Source organism: Chiloscyllium plagiosum, unplaced genomic scaffold (genome assembly GCF_037043375.1).
Source record: "Chiloscyllium plagiosum isolate Xiang-an unplaced genomic scaffold, Cpla_swu_hap1 HiC_scaffold_20, whole genome shotgun sequence".
NCBI classification, from domain to species: Eukaryota; Metazoa; Chordata; class Chondrichthyes; order Orectolobiformes; family Hemiscylliidae; genus Chiloscyllium; species Chiloscyllium plagiosum.
The window spans coordinates 56,775,998-56,803,615 of NW_028270158.1; the positions used below are offsets into that span (position 1 = coordinate 56,775,998).

The following is a 27,618-nucleotide window of genomic DNA, read 5'->3' on the forward strand; positions in this document are numbered from 1 at the left end:
GGGTATATGATGACCTGACCACAAGTCTGTAAACTGCTTGACAAGCTTTGCTACATAGTGTGCCCTCTCCCACCCTGTAAAGTTACAGTATTTGTGAGACAAGATGATTAATTGGCCACTTATGGGTCTCAGTGTGTTTCCATCTAACATGTTGCTGATAAAACACCAATGGAGGCAGAAAAAAGGCAAATCTGTCAAGTCTTACCAGTTCCCCCAATTGTTCACCCCCCCATTCCCCCCACTCCCCCCCCACCCCACCCCACAACCCACCCCAGTCATTTGCCAGGTTATTCCTGAGTGGTGCTGAAAATGTGTTGCTGGAAAAGCGCAGCAGGTCAGGCAGCATCCAAGGAGCAGGAGAATTGACGTTTCGGGCATGAGCCCTTCTTCAAGAATGAGGAAAGTGTGCCCAGCAGGCTAAGATAAAAGGTAGGGAGGAGGGACTTGGGGGAGGGGCGTTGGGACGTTGGAAATGCGATAGGTGGAAGGAGGTTAAGGTGAGGGTGATAGGCTGGAGTGGGGGTGGGGGCGGAGAGGTCAGGAAGAAGATTGCAGGATAGGAAGGTGGTGCTGAGTTCGAGGGTTGGGACTGAGACAAGGTGGGGGGAGGGGAAATGAGGAAACTGGAAAAATCTGAGTTCATCCCTTGTGGTTGGAGGGTTCCTAGGCGGAAGATGAGGCGCTCTTCCTCCAGCCGTCTTGTTGCTATGGTCTGGCGATGGAGGAGTCCAAGGACCTGCATGTCCTTGGTGGAGTGGGAGGGGGAGTTGAAGTGTTGAGCATGGGGTGGTTGGGTTGGTTGGTCCGGGTGTCCCAGAGGTGTTCTCTGAAACGTTCCACAAGTAGGCGGCCTGTGTCCCCAATATAGAGGAGGCCACATCGGGTGCAGCGGATGCAGTAAATGATGTTTGTGAAGGTGCAGGTGAATTTGTGGTGGATATGGAAGGATCCCTTGGGGCCTTGGAGGGAAGTAAGGGGGGAGGTGTGGGCGCAAGTTTTGCATTTCTTGCGGTTGCAGGGGAAAGTGCCAGGAGTGGAGGTTGGGTTGGTGGGGGTTGTGGACCTGACGAGGGAATCATGGAGGGAGTGGTCTTTTCGGAACGCTGATAGGGGAGGGGAGGGAAATATATCCCTGGTGGTGGGGCCCGTTTGGAGGTGACGGAAATGACGACAGATGATACGATGTATATGGAGGTTGGTGGGGTAGTAGGTGAGGACCAGTGGGGTTCTGTCCTGATGGCGATTGGAGGGCGGGGCTCAATGGTGCAGGAGCGGGAAGTGGAGGAGATGCGGTGGAGAGCATCGTTGATCATGTCTGGGGGAAAGCTGCAGTCTTTGAAGAAGGAGGCCATCTGGGTTGTACGGTATTGGAACTGGTCCTCCTGGGAGCAGATGCAGCGGAGACGATGGAATTGGGAATATTGGATGGCGTTTTTACAAGGGGCAGGGTGGGAGGAGGTGCAGTCTAGGTAGCTGTGGGAGTCGGTCGGTTTCCCGCTCCTCCACCCTTGAGCCCCGCCCCTCCAATCGCCACTAGGACAGAACCCCACTGGACCTCACCTACCACCCCACCAACCTCCATTTCCATCGTATCATCCGTCGTCATTTCCGCCACCTCCAAACGGACCCCACCACCAGGGATATATTTCCCTCCCCTCCCTTATCAGCGTTCCGAAAAGACCACTCCCTCCGTGACTCCCTCGTCAGGTCCACACCCCCCACCAACCCAACCTCCACTCCCGGCACCTTCCCCTGCAACCGCAAGAAATGCAAAACTTGCGCCCACACCTCCCTCCTTACTTCCCTCCAAGGCCCCAAGGGATCCTTCCATATCCACCACAAATTCACCTGCACCTCAACACACATCATTTACTGCATCCGCTGCACCCGATGTGGCCTCCTCCATATTGGGGAGACAGACCGCCTACTTGCGGAACGTTTCAGAGAACACCCCTGGGACACCCGGACTAACCCAGCCACCCCGTGGCACAACACTTCAACTCCCCCTCCCACTCCACCAAGGACATGCAGGTCCTTGGGCTCCTCCATTGCCAGACCATAGCAACACGACGGCTGGAGAAAGAGCGCCTCATCTTCCGCCGAGGAACCCTCCAACCAGAAGGGATGAACTCAGATTTTTCCAGTTTCCTCATTTCCCCTCCCCCCACCTTGTCTCAGTCCCAACCCTTGAACTCAGCACCCCCTTCCAAACCTGTAATCTTCTTCCTGACCTCTCTGTCCCCACCCCCATTCTGGCCTATCACCCTCACCTTAACGTCCTTCCACCTATCGCATTTCCAACGCCCCTTCCCCAAGTCCCTCCTCCCTACCTTTTATCTTAGCCTGCTTGGCACACTTTCCTCATTCCTGAAGAAGGGCTTATGCCCGAAATGTCAATTCTCCTGCTCCTTGGATGCTGCCTGACCTGCTATGCTTTTCCAGGAACACATTTTCAGCTCTGATCTCCAGCTTCTGCGGTCCTCACTTTCTCCTCAAAGATTTTATTCCTGAGTGGGATGAGTTGTAGTCTATGATATCTACTTATGACATGGTCAGAATGTAGGTAATAGAGTAAGAAAAGGACATTGGCAGATTGTTGAAATTTAAACTGTAATAATCAAAGTGCTTACCATCCAATGGTTATTTATTTCACATTTTTTTTCCCAGTACTGATGACACAACAAAAAATTACTATTTGAATATCACAAACTTTTATACCTCATCCTCTGTACAAGTTGCTGTCGGAGTCTACACATCACTCTGCCAATATTTCAATATGACTGCAATGAGCTGGAAAACCGATGGGATTTTGCCATTAGAAGATACAACACCAGATATGGCCGTGTGCTTAACACAACACCTGACAGCATTTGGAGCAAGCCTTTTTGTGCCTCCAAATTCAGTTGTATTTATCAATCCTGTGAGTACTTAGTGTCTTAATATACAAATATCTCAGAACTCCTGCACTTCTGCATTTCTAACCCCTTGCCCATCGCTGAATTCTATCTGTTCAGCTGTGCTCAGCCACCTGGACCCTGAGCTATGGAATTCTCTTCTCACATCTCTCTTCTGCTGTTTTGTCCTGTTAAGTCGCTCTGTAAAATCTACCTCCATTACCATGCATTCGGTCACCTGTCCTAATATCTTTTGGTATGGCTCAGTATGGCAATGTTTTTGATAATCCTGTGGAACTCCTTGAGCTGGATTGCTATGTTACGATTACATGTAAATGAAACTTGTTGTCATTCCATACGCTGTTTCAATTCCAACTGATGTTATTGCTGGACAAGTCAGCTCTCAGACTGAAATCTGGCTTGATGGATTGTATTTTGTATTTTTGGTTTGAATGTGGTCTTCTTTCACAGAAATACAAACGTGCAATGCTGCAGATTTTTTAAATGCTAAAATAAGTTTAAATGCAAAAGAAATGAAGATATAATGGTTAAAACCAAGTAATTTGCAAAAAAAAACCCAAAAGAATGTAGATACTAGAAATCAGAAACAAAAACAGAAATTGTTGGAGAAACTCAGTAGGTCTGGCAGCATCTGTGGAACGAGAACAGAGTTAACATTTTGGCCCCAGTGACTCATGCTGGAGTCTTCAGTTCTGGAGAAGGATCAGTGGACCTGCAATGTTAATTCGCCTTCCTCTCCACAGATGCTGTCAGACCTGAGTTTTTCCAGCAATTTCCATTTTTCTATTTACGTATAACACAAGTTGAAAGATTTCAAAACACAGTGTAAAATAACCCCAAAGCCGTACCCTCACCAGGGATAATTCCTTCTCTTTCCCATCTATAAGGCTTAATCTACTGTGTCCCTCAATTCCCTGTCCTTGGAATCTTATAAACTCGTCCTTGAATCTTTATACAATTGAGCTCTGGTTTGTAATTTTCAAATTAACTCTTTACACTGTTGCAACCAATTGCTTAACAGTTTTAAACTATCTCACTACAGGAGCAACAGTCTTCCAGATTCCAGATGCAGCAACATTTGCAAAACTGCCCAACCCAAAAAGGCTTTCTTCAAGCTGTGGGTGTTTCCTCTAAGTCAGAAAAGAAATTCCAAAATCTATTGACTGAAATCTAATGCACAACTGTTTATCCTATTCACTCAGAAACTTCTCCCAATGTATATAAATTCCCATTATCCCCCAACAATTATCTTTCACGTCTGTTTTTAAAAAAAGAAATCACCATAGCTATACAAATGCTTGCAAATGAATCATTATAGCTCTTCTCGCTCAAACACACACACATGTGCATATAGCCTACATGCCACTAGTTCAAAATCGAAACTCTAAAAAATTTGCATAAAAATATATATAAATCTCACAACTTCTATCATAACATGGAAGGAAGTAAAATCAAGGTTGCAGTGTCGTGCCAAACTTTATTGTCCTCTGCTTATTTGCCTATAAGCTGCACAGGCAGTTCCACAGGTCATGAGCTCTGCTTACAGATCTTAGAGTTAACCATAAGAACATTCTTCCCACAACTGTGCAGCTGTCTTAAATATAGATGAAACATCTGGGGCACAGAGTGCAATCCAAGTGAGTAATGTATGCGCTCCATCTGCAGCTGGAGAAGGGCCAACTGCATTAGGCCTCCAACCTAAGGGTCCACTCCACCCAGCCCTACTGAATACTCAATCAGTCCCCTCCCTGCTCAACCCTTGTCTTTCTGGCAAACAATGTCTTTGACCCGGTCATAGAATACACTACTGAAAATTCTGAGAAATTCAGTAAGTAACTCCACAAATTGCAGGTACTTCATAGAACTCCATAAATGTTGTTTAAAGTAATGTCAGTCTGTTTAACAAAAAAGTCTGTTTCACATGAAAGGCTTCTGAAGGAGACAGACATTGAATGATTCATTGTAAGCCGAACAAAGTACTTCCACTGTAGTGGGACATTTTTTTGTCAGTATTCAAGACTCCACTTAAGGGTGGAAACATGTTTGTTCAGTAGTTTCAACTTGGTTTCTTAGTCTCAGCACCACAACGTAATGTGTTCTGATGCAGTTTCTTACATACAATATAACCTCTCGTCACACAAAATTTTCCAAAAAGCTTCTGTGATGCCATTGTCCCTTTAAAACTTTTGGTGTTTTTTTCACATTTTTATTATTCCTGTGTCAATTCACCTCACTGTTCATTGCAAACCATTCTGATATACAAAAAGGACTAAACTATGTATATTAAAATTGAACATAGGTTTCTCTCCTTTTCTTGGTTCTTTTCTCCCAGACTTATGTTCTGACTGGGGAGGTGTATTTGGGCACTGCAACATAGGAAAAAGTATTCATTACATGTATAATACTGGCAATGATTGGGAGGGACGCAATGTGAGATGTTGTATTGGGTGAGGAATTACCTGGCATTGAAGTGGATTAGCTTGGGAAAGAGTTTGGCTGATTATCTTGTTTTCAGATACATTCGACAAGGTTGAATGGCAGAATCCTGTGTAGCTTTTTGTCTCTTGTTGAGCATACTTCGTATTCTACATTGTACCTATTTGCAAATTTAAGGTAATGTACAAAAATAGTTCATAAGAATTTATGGTTCTATTGCAGGCCATCTCATTTACAAGGTTAGCTTCAGCTTAACATTTGAGTATCACCAATAATTTGACCATAGCTTCAGCTGCCTAGGCCCTAAGTTCTGGAATTCATTCTGTAAACTACTTCTACCTCCTTCAAGAAATTCCTTAAACTTACCACTTTGATTAATGTTTGCGTCGTCTTTCTGACCATCTCCTTCCAGTATTAAATTCAGTGGGATGGTTTCGCTACATTAAAGATGTTCTATAACTTCAAATTTTTGTTTCAACAATTAAATCAACCACGTGAACTGTTCCAAGTGCCGGTTTGGAGCATATTGGCTTAACATCTGTGTTTCTTTTCTTTAAAAAATGTATTTGATGTGGCAGCGCCAGGCTTTAATAAAAGGCCCAGAATGGGAGGATCAGTCACAGTAAAATGCAGTAAGCCATAGCAAATGGCTTCCATCTGCTTGTAGGAGCCGGACGTTTCTGCAGAAATGGTGTGTTTACCTTTGCATCAATGCTGAGTAGCATGTGTTCAAGCTCTTTTTTCCTGGGGCTGTTTGTTATTTGTTCCAAACTCCCAACTTTCTTGATGACAAAATCGTTTTCCTTGGGCAGGGGATGGGCCTATAAGGAGTTAGCTTTTTAAAGGCCGTTGCTGCCAGGAAGCTTCACAGGGAAGCACAGTCTATGGTTGGAAAATGTTTGGGGTAGTTTGATTGATTTATTGTCTTGTGTAACCGAGGTGCAGTGAAAAGCTTTGATTATGAGCAGTAGAAGCAGATCATAGTAAGAAAGGGGGTTCAAATCAAAAAGACTTTGAGGTATACAAGGTTACGTTGTATAGGGTGTGCGCTAGGTGAGATCAGTGTTAGCAAGGTCAGCGTTATTCGCCTCTATTCATCAGCCAGGAAGAAGGTGTTCCTGAACGTGTGTGTGTGTGTGTGTGTGGCTTTTGTATCTTCTGCCTGATGGAAGAGATTGTAGAAGATCATTACCAGGGGTGATGAGTCTTTGATGATGTTGGCAGCCTTTGTGTGGCAGTGAACCGCGTAGATCGAGTTCATGGATGGAGGGTTGGCTTCTGTGATGGGCTGGACTGTGCACACCACTTTCTATGGTTTGTTATGGTTCTGGGCAAAGCAGTTGCCATACCAGGCCATTATGCACCTGGACAGTGTGCTCTCACTGGTGTATCTGTAAGTGTTGGTGAGGGTCCTTATGGACATGCTAAATTTCCTGGGCTGTCTGAGGACAGCCTTTTTTACTGTTGCATCTACATGGGAAGTCCAGGACTGGTTGTCAGTAATCGTCGCTCCAAGGAACTTGACGCTCACTCTCCATCCTCTCAACCTTAGTTCCATTGATGTAGATGGGGGTGTGTTCTCTTCCTTTCTGTGTGTGGTAGTGGGGGTGCTTTTGGTGGAGGGGAGGGAGGTGGTGGTTGTTGGTCAAAGTTTCCCTCCCCTCAACCCCTAAAATGACCTAACTCCAAAATGAAAAGTTCACAATACTAAACTTGGAAGGTAAGGCATACTCTTTTTAAATGTTGTAAATCTCTAGTCAATCAATAAGCAAGATGGAAAGATAGATTAATCCTTCTTTACCTGGAACTTAATGTGTTTTTATTTTCCCTCAACTTTTTGGGGGAAGGGGATCATGGTATGAAATTAGTTTTGGATTTCTGATTTTAGTGGTTTTGCATCAGATGGCTCTAGAAATTATCCCATTGACACTTGAAAAATATTATGAATGGATTAAAATAAGATAATGACATAATGATCTGTGTTTGTGATGTTGATTTCATTTGAAAGGCAGCATATCCAATAGTACAGTATTCCCTCAAGACTGTATTGGACTGCCAAGCTTGTTGAGCAAGCAGTCAAGCCTGAAGTGGGACTTGAACCCAGGACCTTGTAGTTCACAGGCAACATTCTATTAACTGAACCACAGCTGATACTATAGCAATTATGAATCCTAGAAATGCTGAGGAGGAATTGCTCTTGTCTCACATATTTCACACAAAAACATTTCTTCCTCCAGCACATTCACTAATCGCAGAAGGTATCTCAAAACTGAATATGATCCAATGGTCTCCATTCACAAGATAAATAATAAGACCATTTGACTTCTCTGAACACAATATCAGAAATGAATCCCTTCTCATAACATTTTAATGAATACACAAGGAGTATAAGGCAAAAAAACATGACAAAGATATATCTTCCATGAGAAGACAATAGCTGTTTCAGACAGGTTAATAGAAGACTTCTGGGTTGCAGGCCTCTTCCACAAAGCATCTCAATGGGAGGTCAAAACTGACCAATAGGTGTTCTTTGTTTGCAAAGAAACAAGTGAAAAAACCTCCCTGTCCAACCAATTCTGAATGGGTAGTCGAGGCAGATTCGATCAAATCTTGCCATTTGATCATAACTTGGGTAAGTGCTTAAAGGGGAAAAAGTTTGCTGGATTATGAGGAACAAGCAGGTGAGTTGGATTAATTGCATAGCTCTGCAAGAGAGAGTGTAAATGCAATGGACTAAGTGGTCTCCTTGCTGCATAATTCTATGGTTTATTGATTGTATTTCGGAGAGTTGGATGACATGTGGCTAATCTCCCTCCAGCACCTTCCCTAACTATGAGAGAAAAGTTTGGATTTCACACTGTTTGAATGCTTTATGAAGACATATGGTAGGCTGACAGTATGAAGAGAAACTTACTTTCTCTCTGCTCCTTTTATTTCAATCAGCCTTCGCCTGTTATAAAGAATTACATCGTCTTGCTAACGTGTGGTATCTGCTTTGTCATCTACGCGGTTTCTGCTGTCATCGTTCGTAAGCTGGACCTGATCGACATTAATCGAGTTGGAATTATTCCCCTTTGTGGAAAGGATGGATTCTACAAATATGAGATCCTGGTAAAAACTGGATGGGGCAGAGGGTCAGGTGAGAGATTGTTTTGTACATTCTGTGGTCATTGTGTCTTTTATTTCTTAAGCTGTTCTGAAATGAAGGACATGGAGGCCCTTTACATTGAGGAGATGATAAAGTATTAATCCATCAAAGGCATAGTAAACCCAAATTAGTTGAAATGATAACAGTTCTGTGCACTTTTAGAAAGTAGTATAGACCTGATTTTGATTAACTACCGAGGTCCACTTCTTTGAAAGAGGAAAAGGAAAACCAGCGAAGAGGAAACTTTAAGGGTTTTTGCTTTGCAGTAAAAAGCATCTGTAGCCTGAATAAAGCCGTTTTATTTTACCAAATTGTTATTGGCTTTCAAAATATCAGATAACTTCTGGGGAGGTTTCAAGGCCCCCTTAATGTAACTGTGGGGTGAAATTAAACACACCCTGAGCTTGTGCTCAATATTGCTAACAGAACGCTGATAGTTTAAAACTAGTAGATTGGCGTAAAGGTCACTGTGGAATAAAGTTGGTGGACAGAAACTTGATTTAACATCAAGACTGCCAGAGAGGTTATGATGCTTCAATCTGCTTATCCTATTTTCAAAGGATCTTGATGTACAAAAAAGCTACTGCTGCCAAGGTTGTAACACCAGAAGCTGTTGTCTTATAATGGAGAGACCGGAAACTCATTTGAAGTGAGCAGTTTTGCTGAGATAAGACTGAAAAACAAGGGAAGACTTTTGTCTGTAATATGTAAGATCAGATAAATCTGTTATACAAAGTAGTGGCTGAAGCAGACCAAGGATCTGCCTGTTCACTGACAAATATTAAGACTATCATGGCTTTTTGCTGCAGTTTGGTGAATAATCAACAAGGATCTGATTCTGTTCAGAGAGCTGAAGAACAGATATGTAGACATATCCACCTTGTCCTTCATTGCCAGTACATTCCTCCCATGTCTAACTGGTAGCCAAAGACCCCTGTCTCTCACTTTATCTGCTCAGGAAGAGTTTTGGAGCAAATAATTCCTCAGTTACCTTTGCACTGATGGATTGAGGCCCCAAGATCAAATATTTGTAAATTTCAAGATGGGATAAAATTAATTAACAGTTTTAAACAAAGGTGTTTTTCATTCTGCACCAACATTTCCCCCTGTCAAACATACTGCTGCATGAACATTTACAGTTAATCATTTCTTGCTTGGAACTCCTTGGACTAGAACCACATTCTGTGTCAGTTATCTGGTATTTTCAAAACCAGTAACAATTTGGTATTCAAATCTTTGGCTGAATGAAGTTTCCTTTGATTGCTTTTATGAATCCCCTTCAGTATGTTGAAAAACCTCAGTTAGATTACCACAGTCAATTTTTTTTATTTTCAGGAAGCTGTGTAACTGGTTTTCTTGGCTTCCCTCATATTTAAAATTTCTGGTGCCTAAATATCCTTCGTTGGTTAGCTCCTTGTCAGCTATGACTCAGTTGGTAGTGCTGTCGTTTGAGTTACAGGGATCTGGGTCCGAGTCCCTCCCCTGGCTTCAGCACAGGTCTCAAGGCAAACACTCCAGTTCAGGGGAAGTGGGAGGGAGTGCTGTACTTTCAGAAGTGCCATCCTTCAGATTAAACATTCAATCAATGCCCCAACTGCCTCCCCTCTTCAAAATTTAAAGATGCTGCGGCACTATTTCAAAGAGTGGGGGAGTTTCCTCAAGGCTTCTTGCCAGTATTGACTCCATAATCAATATTATTAAAATCAATGATCTGGCCATTATTGCATTGCTGTTTTTGAGAGTTTGCTGTGCACAAATTGGGTACTGCCTTTCATAAATTATAACCATGACTTCCCCTCAAAAGCTGTTAAGTGCTTTGAGCCATCCATTGTTGTGAGAAAGTGCCATATAAATGCAAGTCTTGGTTTTCTTTAATTCTGCATATTCTTAGAAAAACTACCATGCCATTTGATGAGGTGATGAAAACTGTTAATACGCCTTGTACATTGTACTGAATCAAAGTAAGAGTTGTGAAGTTTATATTTGACGAGGCTGATGTGCAGTTACCTTTCACAAACCAACAGGCACATCATCTCACGTGGGAATCAGCCTGTATGGCAGAGAGGACAAGAGTGGTTACAGACACCTGGAGAATGAGGATGCTTTTCACAGGAATAGTGTGGACTTATTTCAGATTGCAACTGATAACAGCCTTGGTAACATCTGGAAGATTCGGGTCTGGCACGATAATAAAGGTTATAGATACTTTGTCTAATCACCAGCAACAATGGCCAAATGTCACATCTTGTATCTAAGTACAAATCATCATAATCTGACGTGAAAATTAACATTCAATCATAAATAATAGTTTGTGGTATTAGGGTACGAGTATTTATATAATTGTTTACCTCAGTCCAGGTTCAGTAAACGTAATGTTGATTATACCTGATTTTTTCCTCATTAGGTCTTACCCCATCGTGGTACCTTCAGCATGTAATAATTAAAGATCTACAGACCAATAACAGTTACTATTTCTTGGTCAATGACTGGTTAGCTGTTGACAATGAGAAGAATGAAGGTCTGGTGGAAAAGGAAGTCCTAGCTGCAAGTAAGTCCATTTGCTTGGAGGAGATATCAACACCAGTATGGTCATATCTCTTGAGGACTGCCCAACCAATTATAGGATTCACCCAAATAGAACAGCAGTAGGAGATTATTCAACCCTTTAAGCCAGTTCTGCTGTTCAATAGATTATGTTTCATTTGATCTTAACTCCACCTGCCCATCTTGATGAAAAATCTTAGCAATGTCAGTTTTAGTATTTCCATTTGGACCTCAACAGATGTTTTGGGGGTGAGAACCCTAGATATCTGTGATCCTTTTGAGCTTTAATTTTTAAGGTAATATCACCCTTGCTTTGACTTAACTAAAGAGTAGAGTTCCTATCTACTCTACCATAACTTTTAATCTTATGTGTAATTATGTGATCGCTTAATCTTCTGTGGCCAAGTGAAAATTAGAATACACTATTGTCAACAATGAGCTCTAACTATGTAATAAGAAGAGAAAGTACTCAAGACACTCAGCGGGTCTGGCAGAATCTGAGGAGAGAGAAACCAAGTTAACTTTTCAAGTTCACTATGACTCTTGACCCAATGTGACTCCAAGGGTCATACTGGACTTGAAATGGTAACTCCCTACAGTCGCTGCTAGACCTACTGAGTTGCTCCAGCATTTTCTGTTCTTAGTCCAGATCTCTAGCAGATGCAGTACTACGCTTTTATTTGAGCTGTAACTGTGTGGCAGTTCAGTAATTTAATCTTTGCACTTTTTCTGTTTGGCACATCTTCTTACACTTCATTTCTGCTGAAAACCATTCTCTTCGCACAACCACACTTCCTCATAGCCCAGGCCTGTAAATGTTTCTAATACAGTGATTCACAGAATATGTAAAACTTAGGGCTGTTTTGTCATTTACAGTTAAACAAAACCAGAGAAAGCTGGGAGAAAGAAACGTGTAAAGAAATGCACTTAAGTCTGGGAAACACATTGGGTATAGTAGTCCAGTCACAAGTTTAGAGTCATAAGGGCAGCAGTGCTGGAAGTCTGAAGTAGAAAAAATGCTGAAATATGCAACAAATCCGGAGAGAAAAATAAGAGTTAATATTCCAGGTTGATGAATTTCTCAGTTCTGAGCTTTCTGAGTTTACACCTTGGTAATCCAAAGGCCCAAACTGATGATCTGATGATGAGTTCAAATCCCATGCAAGCTGGAAGTTGCAATTCAATTAATAAAATAAATCTTATTGCGTTTTGTAACGGCGATCAAATAACTACCCATTTTCTAAAATTCCCATCTGTTCGCACAATTGTTTTTTAAAGGGAAAGAAATCTGCCTTTCTTGCTTGATCTGACTTGTATGTGATTCCAGAACAACAGCAATACACGTCAATCTGACATGGTCGAGCAGGGCACTCAGCTGTGAAGAATTTGGCGCATTGCCCTCTTAAGGGTAATTGTTGATGGCATATAAATGCTGACCTTGTGATACTCATATCCTGTGAATGATTCTTTTTAAATGGTGTTTCCTACTGATGTTGTAAGATATGGTTAGTCTTCATGTGGAATTTGGGACGTTTCCATGGGGGGTGCTTTTTTTATTGTAACCAACTGTACCAGAGTTTTCTGTGAGAGATGAACGTAGAATCAGAATGGAGTTCTGGCTGTGGTAATTTTATTCATACTTCCCTGTATAGCGGAGGCCAAACTGAAGGACTTTTCCCGCATATTCACTGGGGAAATCCAAAGAGGATTCTCGGAGGGGCACATTTGGCTATCAATTTGGAATCGTCCTCCTCGCAGCTGCTTCACCAGAGTCCAGAGGGTTACTTGCTGCCTTGTACTAATATTCCTCTTCTTTTGTGCCAGTGCAGTGTGGTACGGAATGATAAGTGACGGAAGCAAAAGGTATGTTCATCCTTCCTTATTTTAATCAAAGCCCTTTCCCTCTTTGTCTGACAACCAGTCTGATGGCTCCTTGGCAATGTTCCTTTGGCTTGCTAAAATACTTAAACAAGCATTGAGTCAATGGCATAGCTTTGAGATTGGGTGGAAAGGAAGGAAACAGTGAACCATTTGAGTTGTTAAGACAATCTGTTAGCTTTCATGGTCATTCTCTCTGCTGTCAACTCATAATTTGCAAGATTTATTAACTGCCATTCACAGGCTAGTGTGATGGGATTTGAACCCACAAGCTGCAGATTGTTAATCACCTGGATTCAGATTCCAGATTCAAACTCCATCATAGTAATCAGTTACATTTCTAGCATCGTCCAATACATCTATTTCTCCCATTTCATTCTGTCATTGGGGTATAGATGCAGTATCCTGTTATCAACCGTGCCATGAATTTATAACACTTGAGGTTTTATGTAAAACACAGTACTCCTGTTAAATGCCTCAGATAAATTATTTTCACTTTTTGTTTTAACAAGAGGCTCAAGCTCAAGTTTCCATCTTCTCCAGACGTGTGTGATAACATCCCTGAACAGGTTGATCATAAAATATCCATCCAGAGGGTTTAAAGTGGATGGTGATGAGAAGAGAGTGGACTATACCTCAGGGTTGTTTGCAAAGAAACAGATGTAGGCCATTCAGCCCCTCAAACCTGTTCTACTATTCTATTAAACCATGGCTGAGCTGCAACTTATCTCCATCTGCCCAACCTTTCTTCATATCCCTTGATTTCCTTACATAACACAGTTCTTCTCTTTACTGGCGAAGCTTCTAAACCCTTTTAAAGGAGAGAGTTCCAGATTTTCACTATGTTTCATTTGTTAAAAGTTCTTTCTCATTTCACTCCTAAATGGCTTTTTCTCTGATAGATTTTGTTCAAGGATTCTATACTATGGTTAAACAAAATAATTTTGTGACCATTTGAATTTATGTTTCCAGTGATGTTCCAGTTTCAACATTGGTTCCCCTGAGTGGAGAGAGTGTAGCAGCAGGCATTGTATCCAGCATAATCATCTATCCACTCTATCTGATCATCGTTCTGCTTTTCCGCAAAGCCCGGAGCAGGGTAAGCTTGATCCTCTCTTGTCTAATCCTCTGAGAGGTGAATCTTTATCCTGTTCTCTCTCGGAGTTCAGTGTCACCTTTTTCTGAAGAAGCAGAATAATAGAGCATTCTCTCAGCTGGCTGCATTCATATTGTATCAATTCCCTTCAAATGGTTGCTATATAAATACTTGGCAGTGAATACTTGGACAATGATAACAAGAATAGGTTTAGATTCAGACCATCAAACACTTCATTATATATGATTGCACCTGTTCCCTTGAAGTTAGTATATTCAAAATGGCTGTAGAGGTGAGAGTTGAATGGTAAGGTTGTGAGTATTGTTGAATATTCTGGATTTTGCTTGAACGCTCCTAGGGATCAGGAAGTCCTCTCACAACTTGCCCCTGTTACGCCTCATTGGGATAGCTTGCAGTTATCAAGCCCCAGGTTCCCAGAATTGACTCAAAAGTTCAAGATTTTTTATAAATGTAAGCTAAATTTTCCCATTTACCTGCCTTTTTAGATCCAGGTTGATAGAAAGTCTAGCTGGGTTTCCGTACTTAATAATAATTACTATTTATTACAAATAATTTGATTCTAGCTACATTATGGACCATTGACGTATAGCTCTTCTAGTCAAAATTATAGCTCCTTTATAAACCCCCCCTACACGTACAGATACATAGTCATTTAGTTGACACAAATAAAAAGTGGATGGCAAGGGCGGAGAGAAAGACTAAGAAGGCAGCTCAATGGTCCCTGCCCACGGAGTTTGCTGAAATGATCCTTTCTTCTTGTCAGGACTGGCTGTTGCTTTTCCAGATACTTTCATTTGCTTCCAGGAAGCAGTGTGACTAATTCACAACGTAGAATGTCCCTGACTTATGGTTACAAGCCACAGTTTACAGCAACTGATGAGGAGATGTAAACTGGCTTTCTTCAGGCAATAGATTTTTTTTTGCTGCAGAATGAAGAATAACTCCTTCCTTTCTGGAAATCTGATGGCTTTTAACCCTAACATTCACATCACAAGCTGTTCAGCTCCTTGGAGGCCAATCAGATAGCTATTAGCAGACAGAGGTCCTTTGTCATTGATAATGGATCACCATTCCCCAGACCAGTCAGCTGCTTCTTTCTGACTGAATCTTCATTCGTACACCCCTTGGCTCAAGCTCATCTGCAACTAGACTTCCCAGACTGCTTAAACAGACAGCTGTATAAACAAGGAGAAAGTGAGGTCTGCAGATGCTGGAGATCAGAGCTGAAAATGTTTTGCTGGAAAAGCGCAGCAGGTCAGGCAGCATCCAGGGAACAGGAGAATCGACGTTTCGGGCATAAGCCCTTCTTCAGGAATGAGGAAAGTTTGTCCAGCAGGCTAAGATAAAAGGTAGGGAGGAGGGACTTGGGGGAGGGGCGTCGGAAATGTGATAGGTGGAAAGAGGTCAAGGTGAGGGTGATAGGTCAGACTGGGGTGGGGGCGGAGAGGTCAGGAAGAAGATTGCAGGTTAGGAAGGCGGTGCTGAATTCGATGGATTTGACTGAGACAAGGTGGGGGGAGGGGAAATGAGGAAACTGGTGAAATCCGAGTTCATCCCTTGTGGTTGGAGGGGACCTAGGCGGAAGATGAGGCGCTCTTCCTCCAACCGTCGTTTTGTTGTGGTCTGGCGATGGAGGAGTCCAAAGACCTGCATATCCTTGGTGGAGTGGGAGGGGGAGTTGAAATGTTGAGCCACAGGGTGGTTGGGTTGGTTGGTCCGGGTGTCCCAGAGGTGTTCTCTGAAACGCTCCGCAAGTAGCCGGCCTGTCTCCCCAATATAGAGGAGGCCACATCGGGTGCAGAGGATGCAATCGATGATGTGTGTGGAGGTGCAGGTGAATCTGTGGCGGATATGGAAGTTTCCTTTGGGGCCTTGGAGGGAGGTGAGGGGGGAGGTGTGGGCACAAGTCTTGCACCTCCTGCGGTTGCAGGGGAAGGTGCCGGGAGTGGAGGTTGGGTTGGTGGGGGGTGTGGATCTGACGAGGGAGTCACGGAGGGAGTGGTCTTTACGGAATGCTGATAGGGGAGGGGAGGGAAATATATCCTTGGTGGTGGGGTCCGTTTGGAGGTGGCGGAAATGACGGCGGATGATGCGCTGTACATGGAGATTGGTGGGGTGGTAGATGAGGACCAGTGGGGTTCTGTCCTGGTGGCGGTTGGAGGGGCAGGGCTCAAGGGCGGAGGAGCGGGAAGTGGAAGAGATGCGGTGGAGGGCATCGTCGACCACGTCGGGGGGGATATTGTGGTCCTTGAAGAAGGAGGCCATCTGGGTTGTGCGTTTTTGGAACTGGTCCTCCTGGGAGCAGATGCGGCGGAATCGAAGGAATTGGGAGAATTCCTTCACTCCACTCCCTCCGTTGCAACCCCAACCTCACCATCAAACCAGCAGACAAGGGAGGCGCGGTAGTAGTTTGGCGCACCGACCTCTACACCGCTGAGGCCAAACGCCAGCTCGCAGATACCTCCTCCTACTGCCTCCTTGACCATGACCCCACCCCCCACCACCAAACCATCATCTCCCAGACCATCCATAACCTCATCACCTCAGGGGATCTCCCATCCACCCCCTCCAACCTCATAGTCCCACAAACCCGCACCTCCCGCTTCTACCTCCTGCCCAAAATCCACAAACCTGACTGCCCCGGCCGACCCATTGTCTCCGCCTGCTCCTGCCCCACCGAACTCATCTCCGCATACCTTGACACCGTCCTGTCCCCCTTAGTCCAAGAACTCCCCACCTACGTTCGGGACACCACCCATGCCTTCCACCTGCTCCAAGATTTTCACTTCCCCGGTCCCCGACGCCTTATTTTCACCATGGACATCCAAAGCCCTCCGCTTCTTCCTTTCCCGCCGTACCGACCAGTACCCTTCCACTGACACCCTCCTTCGACTGACTGAACTGGTCCTCACCCTGAACAACTTCTCTTTCCAATCCTCCCACTTCCTCCAAACGAAAGGAGTAGCCATGGGCACCCGCATGGGCCCCAGCTATACCTGCCTCTTCGTAGGATATGTGGAACAGTCCATCTTCCGCAACTACACTGGCCCTACCCCCCACCTTTTCCTCCGCTACATCGATGACTGTATCGGCGCCGCCTCGTGCTCCCACCAGGAGGTTGAACAGTTCATCCACTTCACCAACACCTTCCACCCCGACCTCAAATTCACCTGGACAGTCTCAGATTCCTCCCTCCCCTTCCTCGACCTTTCTATTTCTATCTCAGGCGACCGAATCAACACGGACATCTACTACAAACCGACCGACTCCCACAGCTACCTGGACTACACCTCCTCCCACCCTGCCCCCTGTAAAAACGCCATCCCATTCTCCCAATTCCTTCGACTTCGCCGCATCTGCTCCCAGGAGGACCAGTTCCAAAAACGCACAACCCAGATGGCCTCCTTCTTCAAGGACCGCAATTTCCCCCCCGACGTGGTCGACGATGCCCTCCACCGCATCTCTTCCACTTCCCGCTCCTCCGCCCTTGAGCCCCGCCCCTCCAACCGCCACTAGGACAGAACCCCACTGGTCCTCACCTACCACCCCGCCAATCTCCATGTACAGCGCATCATCCGCCGTCATTTCCGCCACCTCCAAACGGACCCCACCACCAAGGATATATTTCCCTCCCCTCCCCTATCAGCATTCCGTAAAGACCACTCCCTCCGTGACTCCCTCGTCAGATCCACACCCCCCACCAACCCAACCTCCACTCCCGGCACCTTCCCCTGCAACCGCAGGAGGTGCAAGACTTGCGCCCACACCTCCCCCCTCACCTCCCTCCAAGGCCCCAAAGGAAACTTCCATATCCGCCACAGATTCACCTGCACCTCCACACACATCATCTGTTGCATCCTCTGCACCCGATGTGGCCTCCTCTATATTGGGGAGACAGGCCGGCTACTTGCGGAGCGTTTTAGAGAACACCTCTGGGACACCTGGACCAACCAACCCAACCACCCTGTGGCTCAACATTTCAACTCCCCCTCCCACTCCACCAAGGATATGCAGGTCTTTGGACTCCTCCATCGCCAGACCACAACAAAACGACGGTTGGAGGAAGAGCGCCTCATCTTCCACCTAGGAACCCTCCAACCACAAGGGATGAACTCGGATTTCACCAGTTTCCTCATTTCCCCTCCCCCCACCTTGTCTCAGTCAAATCCATCGAATTCAGCACCGCCTTCCTACCCTGCAATCTTCTTCCTGACCTCTCCGCCCCCACCCCAGTCTGACCTATCACCCTCACCTTGACCTCTTTCCACCTATCACATTTCCGACGCCCCTCCCCCAAGTCCCTCCTCCCTACCTTTTATCTTAGCCTGCTGGACAAACTTTCCTCATTCCTGAAGAAGGGCTTATGCCTGAAACGTCGATTCTCCTGTTCCCTGGATGCTGCCTGACCTGCTGCGCTTTTCCAGCAACACATTTTCAGCTGTATAAACAACACTTACAATGTAACTTGCTTTTAAAAAGTGCGGTGATTCCTTCACTGGTCCCTGGTTCTTAAAACAGGATTTCAATGAAGCTCATCATGTTAATTAGGCCCAGTTTTAGCCCACTTTGGAGTTATTAAATAAATGTACATGAACAATATGAAGGCCCATTTCTCAAGACTGGTTCCAGGGCTGAGGGACTTAAGTAATGAAAAGGGTTTGGAGGAGTTGCGACAGTACTTTCCATTTAGAAGAGAAGGCTGAGAGGAGATTTGATCAAGGTGCACAAAATCACGAGGGGTCTGGACAGAGGAGATAGAGGGGCACAAATTTAAGGTAATGAGCCAAGAAGCACAAATGGTATGAGAAAAGAAAACTTTTTCATGCAGCGAGTGGTTGGGGTTTGTAATTCATTGTCTGAGATTGTAGTTGTGACGCATTTAATTAAGGCACATAGAAGAGATCATAAGAACTAGGAGCAGGAGTTAGGAAATTCAGCCTTTTGAGCCTACTTTAATACAATCAGAGCTGATCTCATCTTGGCCTCGACTCCACTTCCCTACCCACTCTACATAATCCTTCAACCCAAAATTAAAAATCAGTCTAGCTCCTCCTCAAATTTACTCCATGTCTAGGCATTCACCTCAACTCTGGAGTAGTGAATTCCACATATTCATGACCTTTGAGGGAAGTAATTTCTGATCTCTGTTTTAAATCTGCCACCCCTTAGCCTAAAACTATGACCTCGCATTCTATATTGTCCCAATTGAGGAAACATAATTTCTACATCTACTTTGTCAGTCCGCTTTTGAGTTAGAGCTTTGTCTGAAAAGCAAGAATGCCAGTGATTTCAACAAAAAGACTTGAAAGCAATCAAGATGCCTCCTGTTGAGTTGATGTTTAATGTACTGCAGTGGTCATTGGAAAACTACTTTGTTCAAAAGTCATTCAAGGGATGCAGGTGTTGTTGGTCTTTATTGCGCATTCCTTACTGCCCATGAGAAGATGGGGATGAGATGCCTTCTTTAATAGTTCCACCCCTTGTCATGTAGGGGCACTTTCAGTCAGTTCCAGCATTTTTATCCAATCACACTGAAGGAACAATGATATGGTTCTAACTCTGGATGATATGTTGCTTGAAGAGAACCTCCATGGATGTTGGTGGTTTTCCCATGCATTTTCTGACCTATCTTTCAAGGTGGTAGAGGTCACATGTGTGGAAGGTGTTATCTAAGGAGCCTGAGCAGGACACTGCAGTGCATCATGTAGATGGTACACACTGCTGTTACGATATGTCTTTGAGGAAGGGAGTAAATGTTGAAAGTAGTGGATGGGTATCAGTCAAGCAGGACGGTTTGTTCTGGGTAATGTCAAGTTTCTTGAGTGTTGTTGGAGCTGCACTCATCCAAGCAAATGGGAAATATTCCATCACACTCTTGACTTCTATACTTCCATACTTGTGGACAGTAGGCAAGTTTTTGGGAGGGTTCCTCTTTGCAGAATTCCTAGCTTGTGACCTGCTGCTGTAGATGCATTATTTATATGAATCATGCAGTTCATTTTCTGGTCAATGGTAATGTCTAGGGTATTGATTTTGTTGGGGGATTCAGCAATAGTAATGCCATTCAATGTCAAGGGGGCGATGGTTAGACTCTTGCTTGGTGGATTTTCCCAGTGACACTACATAATGCATCCCATAGTTAACAAACATTTACTTGACATTTACAGTCGCAGGTCTAGATGCATACTCCAGTGACGGATTAGAATTATTTTAAAGGATAGATTTTTTAAAAATTGGGAATAATGCAATTTTGATCTCACCAATTCCCATCTTATTTCCTCAGGTAGCTATGCATGATCCAGGTCAACACGAATCAAATGTGCTGGAACTTGATGATTATATTGATTCCTCAACAGCAGGCAGTTCTTTTTTAACATTTGCAGACAATGTGGAGGAGGTATGTCAGAGAGTTACTGTATATTCTGCAGCTAATCATCCGATACATGTACACAAATCAATTAATACCACTTGTACTCCACTGTACTCTCTCTTATTACATTTCTTCATGTGCAGTATCACTCTTTCCCTGGCATCAAAATAACTCCAACCTATTTAGAACCAACAAACATCCAGGCTGAGGCCACTCCATTATGCAGAGAACTGATTTTGGAGAGTTCAATTTTAAGGAAGCCATTGTCTCTATAGTAGCATGAGGAGGCCACTGAAACCTACTCAGCCATTCCAATAGATCTATACTTAACCTGACCTTGAACTCATCACTCTGAAATTTGCCAATTGACCCCCATCCTCAGCAGTTTTTTATATGAGAAGTGATGCTAATTAACACAACTCTTTGTAAGAGGAAGTGCTTCCGATAACTGTTTAATGGCCTGGCTCCAGATTTAAGTGTACAACTGAAGGCCTTCTCATTCTCACTCGCACCATATGAGGCACCATTCTTAGTTTCATGAGTTTTCTTTCAAGTAAAAGCAGTGGAGAACACACCTTCGTCAGCCTGAGGCATGATCTCCCCAATTCAGTTACAAACAAAGGCTTTAGACTTCACTTTATCGTTACTGATAACATTAACCACATGACCAACTGGTCTGCTTTGGCAGATGTCCATAGAACCTAGAACTTTACAGCACAGGAACGAGCTCTTCGGACCCACAATGTTGTGCCGAACATGACCCCAAATTAAACTAATCCCTTCTGCCTGCCCTTGGTCTACATCGCTCCATTCATTGCATATTCATGTGCTTATCTAAGTCTCTTCTGTACTCCTATCGTATCTGCCTCCACCACCACCTCTGGCAGTGCATTCCAGACTCCTACCACTTTCTGTGTAAAAAAAAATTTGCCACTCACATCTCCTTTAAACTTACCCCCTGTCACCTTAAATGCATGCCCCTAGTTTTAGACATTTCAACTCTGGGGAAAAGATTCTGATTGTTAACCCTATCTCTGCATCTCATAATTTTAGAGACTTCCATCAAGTCTTCCCTCAGCCTTCGCCGCTCAAACGAAAACACCCAAATTTTTCTAGCCTCTCCTTGTAGCTCATATCCTCTAATCCAGGCAGCATCCTGGTAAACCTCTTCTGCACCCTGTCCATAGACTCAATATCCTTCCCGTAATGTGGTGATCAGAATGGAATGCAATACTCTTAAATGTGGCCTAACCAAAGTCTTTTCAAGCTGCAACGTGACATCCTGACTCTTGTACTCAATTCCATGTCCAATAAAGGCAAGCATACCATATGCCTTCTTTACCATCCTATCTACTTGTGTGGCCACTTTCAGGGAGCTATGGAGTTGAACCCCAAGATCCCTCTGTACATCAATGCTGTTCAGGATCTTACCATTAACTGAATACTTTTCCTTAACCTTCGATCACCTGAAGGTCAGCACCTCACACTTACCAGGATTAAACACCATCTGCCATTTCTCTGCCCATATCTGCCACTGATCTCTATCACTCTGTATCCTTTGACCAGCTTCTACACTATCCACAACTCCACTGATCTTTGTATCAACTGCAAAATTACTAACGCACCCATCTACATTTTCAACCAAGTCATTTATATATATCGCAAACAGCAGAGGTCCCTGTACGGATTCCTGCAGAACACCACTAGTCACGGACCTCCAGCCTGAAACACACCCTTCCACCACTCCCCTCTGCTTTCTATGGGCAAGCCAATTTTGAATCCATGTGGCCAAGTCCCATGCATCTTAATCTTCTGCATGAGCCTACCATGAGGGACCTTGTCAAAAGCCTTACTAAAGTACATGCAGACAACATCTACTGCTCTACCCTCATTGAACCCCTTTGTCACCTCATCGAAAAATTCAAACAAGTTAGTAAGACATGACCTGCACAAAGTCATGCTGACTGTCCCTAATTAGGCCTTGCTTTTCTAAAATCCTATCCCGAAGAATTCTCTCCAATAGCTTACCAACCACGGATGTGAGACTCACTGGTCTGTAGTTTCCTGGATTATCCTTAATTCCCTTCTTGAACAGAGGAACAACATTAGCTACTCGCCAGTCTGGGACCACTCCAGTGGCTAATGAGGATGCAGAGATCTTGGTCAAGGCCCCAACATCTTCTCTCTTGCTTTTCTCAATAACCTGAGGTAGATACCATCAGGCCCTGAGGACTTATCCACCTTTATGCTCTTCAAGAGACCTAACACCACTTTTTTCTTGATGTCAAAATGCCATAGCATATTAGTATACTCCACAAAAATCTCACGATTCTCCATTTCCTTCTCCTGGGTGAATACTGACGCAAGGTGCTCATTTAGGATCTCACCCGTATCCACTGCCTCCAAGTACAAGTTCCCTCATTTATCCTTGAGTGGTCTTACCTTCTCCCTAGTTATCATATTGTTTGCAGTGTATGTATAGAGTGCCTTAGGATTGTCTTTAACTGTACTTGCAGAGGTAATTTCAAAGTTGCTTTTTGCTCTCCTAATTCCCTGCTTGAGTTCTTTGCTGCTTTCTTTATATTCCTCATAGGCCCTGTCCAATTTTTGCTTTGTAAACCTTGCATATTCAATTGTGACCCTGTACATGCTGAACATACGCTTAACACGTGATAACTGGCCAGTCCCGTCGCAGGTTCAGTTGATTAGATTACACTGACCAGTCGTAGCCATGCCATGTACATATTAGAAATTTACTGAAATTATTGGTGTTTAACTGCTTTATTATGCCCCATTGTTCTGGACACTTCCACACTAGAGGAATATAATTTCCCTCTACCTACGCTACGAAGTCCTTTAATGATGTAAACACCTCGCTTAGATCATCTCTTAATCTTTTACATGCAGTGAGGAGCGAGCTTCATCTGTGCAACCTGATCTCGTAATTTAATGCATTTAACCACATTACAAAGTAATTCACAACCCTTTCCTGCTTAGAAAATTGTTTTTTGTCGCTTAATGAGCCATTAAAGCCAATTTATATATCTCAATTTCAAATTTCAACAACACAACCTACTTGCAGGTGATGCAAAGATACATTTCATTGTCCCTTTGTGGGATGAGCAAAAAGATTGCATTCAAATTCCATTCCATAGACTTGAGCAGACAATTCAGGCTGACACTTCCAATGCATTACTGAAGGAAAGCTGCTGTTTGCAATATGTTGAGAGTCCCTAAGTAATCCAGTAGACCAGCATGGCAGTTTTAAAATTTGGCTTCACCTTCAACTGGTGTTACACTATTATCACTGTAAAATAACTTGCATGGAGGGTGCCTCAAGCTGCCTGGTTTTAATGAGCTTGAGTGAGATTGGAAAATAGCACATTTTGCATTGCTGCGCAGCTGAACACACTTTTGACTAAAATATGAAATTAAAAGGTACGGTGCCAAAGGACTGCTCTCTCATTAGCGAGACATGACACGCAGTGGCTTAACCTGAGGATCACAGTGTCTCAGGCAAAGGAAGAAGTTGAGAAGGAGAGTCCTTCATGATAACCTCAGCCATTGTGGGAATTGAACCTTGCTGTTGGAATAACTTTGTATTGCAAACCAGCTATCCAGTTAACTGAACTAACCAACCCCCTGGCCTGCAAATTACATCCTAAAATGTGTCCCTCAAGAGACTTTTCCTTCTCTTTTGCAGTTGTAGGCACTCTAATTGATAAGTCTTTAAAGGATAATTTTCTTTTGTCATTGTAGGATTACAAAGAGAAGCTGAAGTCTGATATAATTACCAGCAGGTCAGTGTGTCATAAATATTAATCTCAATTATTTCTTATCACTGCTTTTTTTTTCTATTGGGAAAGAGGTTCATGTTCTTGCAGGGAAGATAACTTGTTGTTTATAATCAGCACACTGAGTTTCTTTGTGAACAAGACAGGTTTTCCTTAAACTTCATCACATTCCTTTCAAGATAAGAATTGTTTGGCTGTTCAGTGTCCCATATCAAGTGTCACGAGGACCACAGAAGGTCCCAGGACTCCTGTTAGTTTCAGTTGGAGTAGCAGTGAGGGAGTAGAGGTTCCACAACTGGCCATTGTGTCTCTCAACCAGGCATGGGGAATGAATGCTTGTTCAGAGTGCTGTCTCTCCTCTCCATGTAGCAATGACTGATTGGGCCTGCAATTGCTGAACTAGGTCGAGGGCAGGATCGAGCTTAACTCAGTGGCAATTGGATCTGGGGATTAAGTTTGTACATGAAGAATTCCAGTCTGGATGAGGTCCTGAGTGTGGAACAGTATCCCTGGTAGAGTCAATTCTGGCCTGAAGCTTCTTCCTGATCTGATTATAGAACATATAAGAGATCAATTCAGCAATGGAGGGCCGAAGTCCCAGGGTACTTTCAATCAGATGTCAATTGTCTCTTCGCGAGGTATTGCTGAGTGGCGATCAATCTGCTGGTACAATTCAGTATATCCGAGGACCATTCCTGTACATCTCCTCTGTCATAGAAAAAGTTTGGCACAGATGAAAAGACATATGTAAAAAAGGATTTAATTATCTTCAGTGTTAAAATGCCAGTCCTTTTTTATCCCCTGATATTTCTCCTCATGTTGAAGTTCAGTTCTAAAAGTGGCAGCTTGCATCCAGTTACCTTAACCAATGGATCTTTACTACTTATCCAGTATTTTATTTATTTGTGGGATGTGAACATCACTGGCTAGGCTGTTACTTAATGGACAGAATTGTAGCTGGTTCCTATCTTGCCCTACTGGTGAAATCTATATTCATGGCTTCATTACTTTTAGAATTGAATATTCCAATGGCTGGTTTCCCACATTCTACTCTCCATAAATTCAAGGTCACCCAAAACGTCATCCATCTCATAACTCATACTGAGTCTCAATTCCCTGTTGCCTCTCTGCTTGCTTATCTTTGGGTCCTGGTCAAGTTGAGTATTGATCTTAAAGTTCTCTTTGTTTTCAAGTTCTCTCTGTGGCTTCATCCTTTCCCATCCCTTCAGTCACACACCTTTCCAAGATATTGTGATCCTGTAATTCTGGCCTCTTGAAGATTGCTGATTTTAAATACTCCACTATTAGTGATTGTACCTTCAGCTGCCTAGGCTGGAATCTCACAAATTCCCTTCTTAAACTTCTTTGCCTCTCCACTTCACTTTAGGATACTTCCTAAATCTTAACTCTTTGAACTAGCCGTTTTGTCATCTGCCTTAATACCTTCCTGTGTTGCTCACTTTCCCACTTTAATTTTCCTGTGAAGTACCTCGGGATGTTTTGCATTATGCACTATATCATTACAAGTTGTTGTTGAAACCTAACATATAGTCAGCCATGAATTTCACTAGTATAACGGTCACATCAGTTTCTTTCTTTCTTCCTTTTTACCTTGGCTCAGGGTATGTGAGGCCAATGGTACCATCCCCTCTGCTACCTCTACACAGTCATTATTGTTATTAATTTGTGGACTTCTGCATTTTCATTTCAAAAAGAAAAGGAAGAGCCCTTGGGAGGTGGATAGTGTGTATGTTGGAAAGTTAAATGGCTTTGTTCCAGTTACTGTAACACAACTGCTGAGACTTCATGTTCACCCGCAGCCTGCCGAATTGGCCAGCCTATGACAGCATGATGAATTGGCCAGATTTGTTGAACGATCAGCCCATGATAGGGAGTAACAATTCAAAGCTAAGGCGAGGCCGAGGAACTCGCCATCTCGGAATAGAGACGCAACTGAGTTCAGATGATGAGCCCCTCTCGCTTGGCTTCGATCAAGTCAGGAACAAATATTTTTCCACTTCAGGTAATCTTTTATAATATTACAAAAGCACTGATCTTCTGTGAGCGAGAAATCAAGGACTCCATGAAGTGGTACAAGAGAAAGGACCTGTAGTGCCAATCACAAAAAGTTTAACGGATAAAGTACTTTAGAAGTCACTGTTGGAGTTTGGGAAACACAGTAGTCAGTTTGTGCACAGCAACCTCCTATAAGCAGCAATGTGAAGTTCTTGCAGAGTGACAGAGCTCAAAAGCTTTGTGATAAAATCATTTTCAGATGTTTTGCGTGGATGATGAAATGTTTATTAATTAGCAACTTCTGGCAATAATATGAAGCAACTTTCTTCAAGGTCCCTCTCCTTTTGGAAGAACTTGCAAAGAAGACACATGCCAATATCTTCATTTCAGAAAATATTTAGCAATTATTTTCTGCAACTCCTTTCTCGAGCACAAATGGGTGTAAAAGTCCAGATACTTCATGATTGTTATTTATGAGACCTAGCACTCCAGTAAGGAGCACACGATCAGGATTTTAGTTCTATGAAAAGTGATGGATGTGCTGTGTACTCACATTTCTTCAACTTGTTCTTCCTGCGAGCACCAGGCCATCGAATCACAAATGAATATGAGGCATTGGAGCAGGAGTTGCCATTTGGCTCCTGAAGTACATTCTGCCAAATAAAGACATGGCTCCACTTTCAAACCCTTTGTAACCAAACCCCAACTGTTCCTTGATTTTAGCAAGGTGGATAATTACCACAGACTTTGCTATTCATTCCTGAATACAGTCGGTTCTGATAGAACACGATTGTTTCGCTCTTGTGCGATCTCACATTATAAGAAAATCACACATAAGCTATGCCATTTAAACTAATGGGGCCGGAATCATGCCATAGCCAGTACACGTAAGGACAGTTCACATTCTACAAATAACGATCTAAATTCTTCCATCGCTTTAACGCCAATTCATCCTGAAGAAACACATGTTATAGCAGAACTGACTGATACTAGCAAATTAAATAGGATCGGGGAGACTTCAATCTCTTTCCTGTTTATACTGTGCGGTGGTACTTTTGTTCAAACTCTATAACATAATTGAAATGTTTGTCATATCTACATGCAGTCATTTTTCAAACACAAACCCTTCTGATTTTTTTTTGAAAGATCAATGTTTTACAGTTCTGCAAACTAAAAGCAGGTGCAATTTATAGCAAACCTTGGTTGGGCCTAGCTAGAGTGCTACATTAAATTGCCATTATGGAAAAAATATAGAGACAGTTGAGAGGGTAAGAAAAAATGTTTTATAAGAATGATGTTGGAAATGCAAAAAATGTATCTATCAGAAAAATTAACAAGCCGGATCTCCTTCCTCTTGAAAAGAGGTGGCTTGAGAGGAAACTTGATAGAGATCCTTAAAA

At 43.4% G+C, this 27,618-nt stretch overlaps 1 protein-coding gene across 3 annotated transcripts in view; it reads left to right on the plus strand.

Moving 5' to 3' along the window:
* Window positions 1-27,618, plus strand: part of pkd1a (polycystic kidney disease 1a) — a 210,696-nt gene that overhangs the window by 131,434 nt on the left and 51,644 nt on the right. For all 3 annotated transcript variants that reach the window (XM_043711199.2, XM_087997973.1, XM_043711198.2), the window contains 9 exons: window positions 2,668-2,920; window positions 8,295-8,490; window positions 10,524-10,694; window positions 10,904-11,047; window positions 12,696-12,906; window positions 13,894-14,020; window positions 20,322-20,435; window positions 24,168-24,208; window positions 26,023-26,225. In XM_043711199.2, coding sequence (XP_043567134.2) covers window positions 2,668-2,920; window positions 8,295-8,490; window positions 10,524-10,694; window positions 10,904-11,047; window positions 12,696-12,906; window positions 13,894-14,020; window positions 20,322-20,435; window positions 24,168-24,208; window positions 26,023-26,225 — 1,460 coding nt within the window. The remainder of the gene's footprint in view (window positions 1-2,667; window positions 2,921-8,294; window positions 8,491-10,523; window positions 10,695-10,903; window positions 11,048-12,695; window positions 12,907-13,893; window positions 14,021-20,321; window positions 20,436-24,167; window positions 24,209-26,022; window positions 26,226-27,618) is intronic.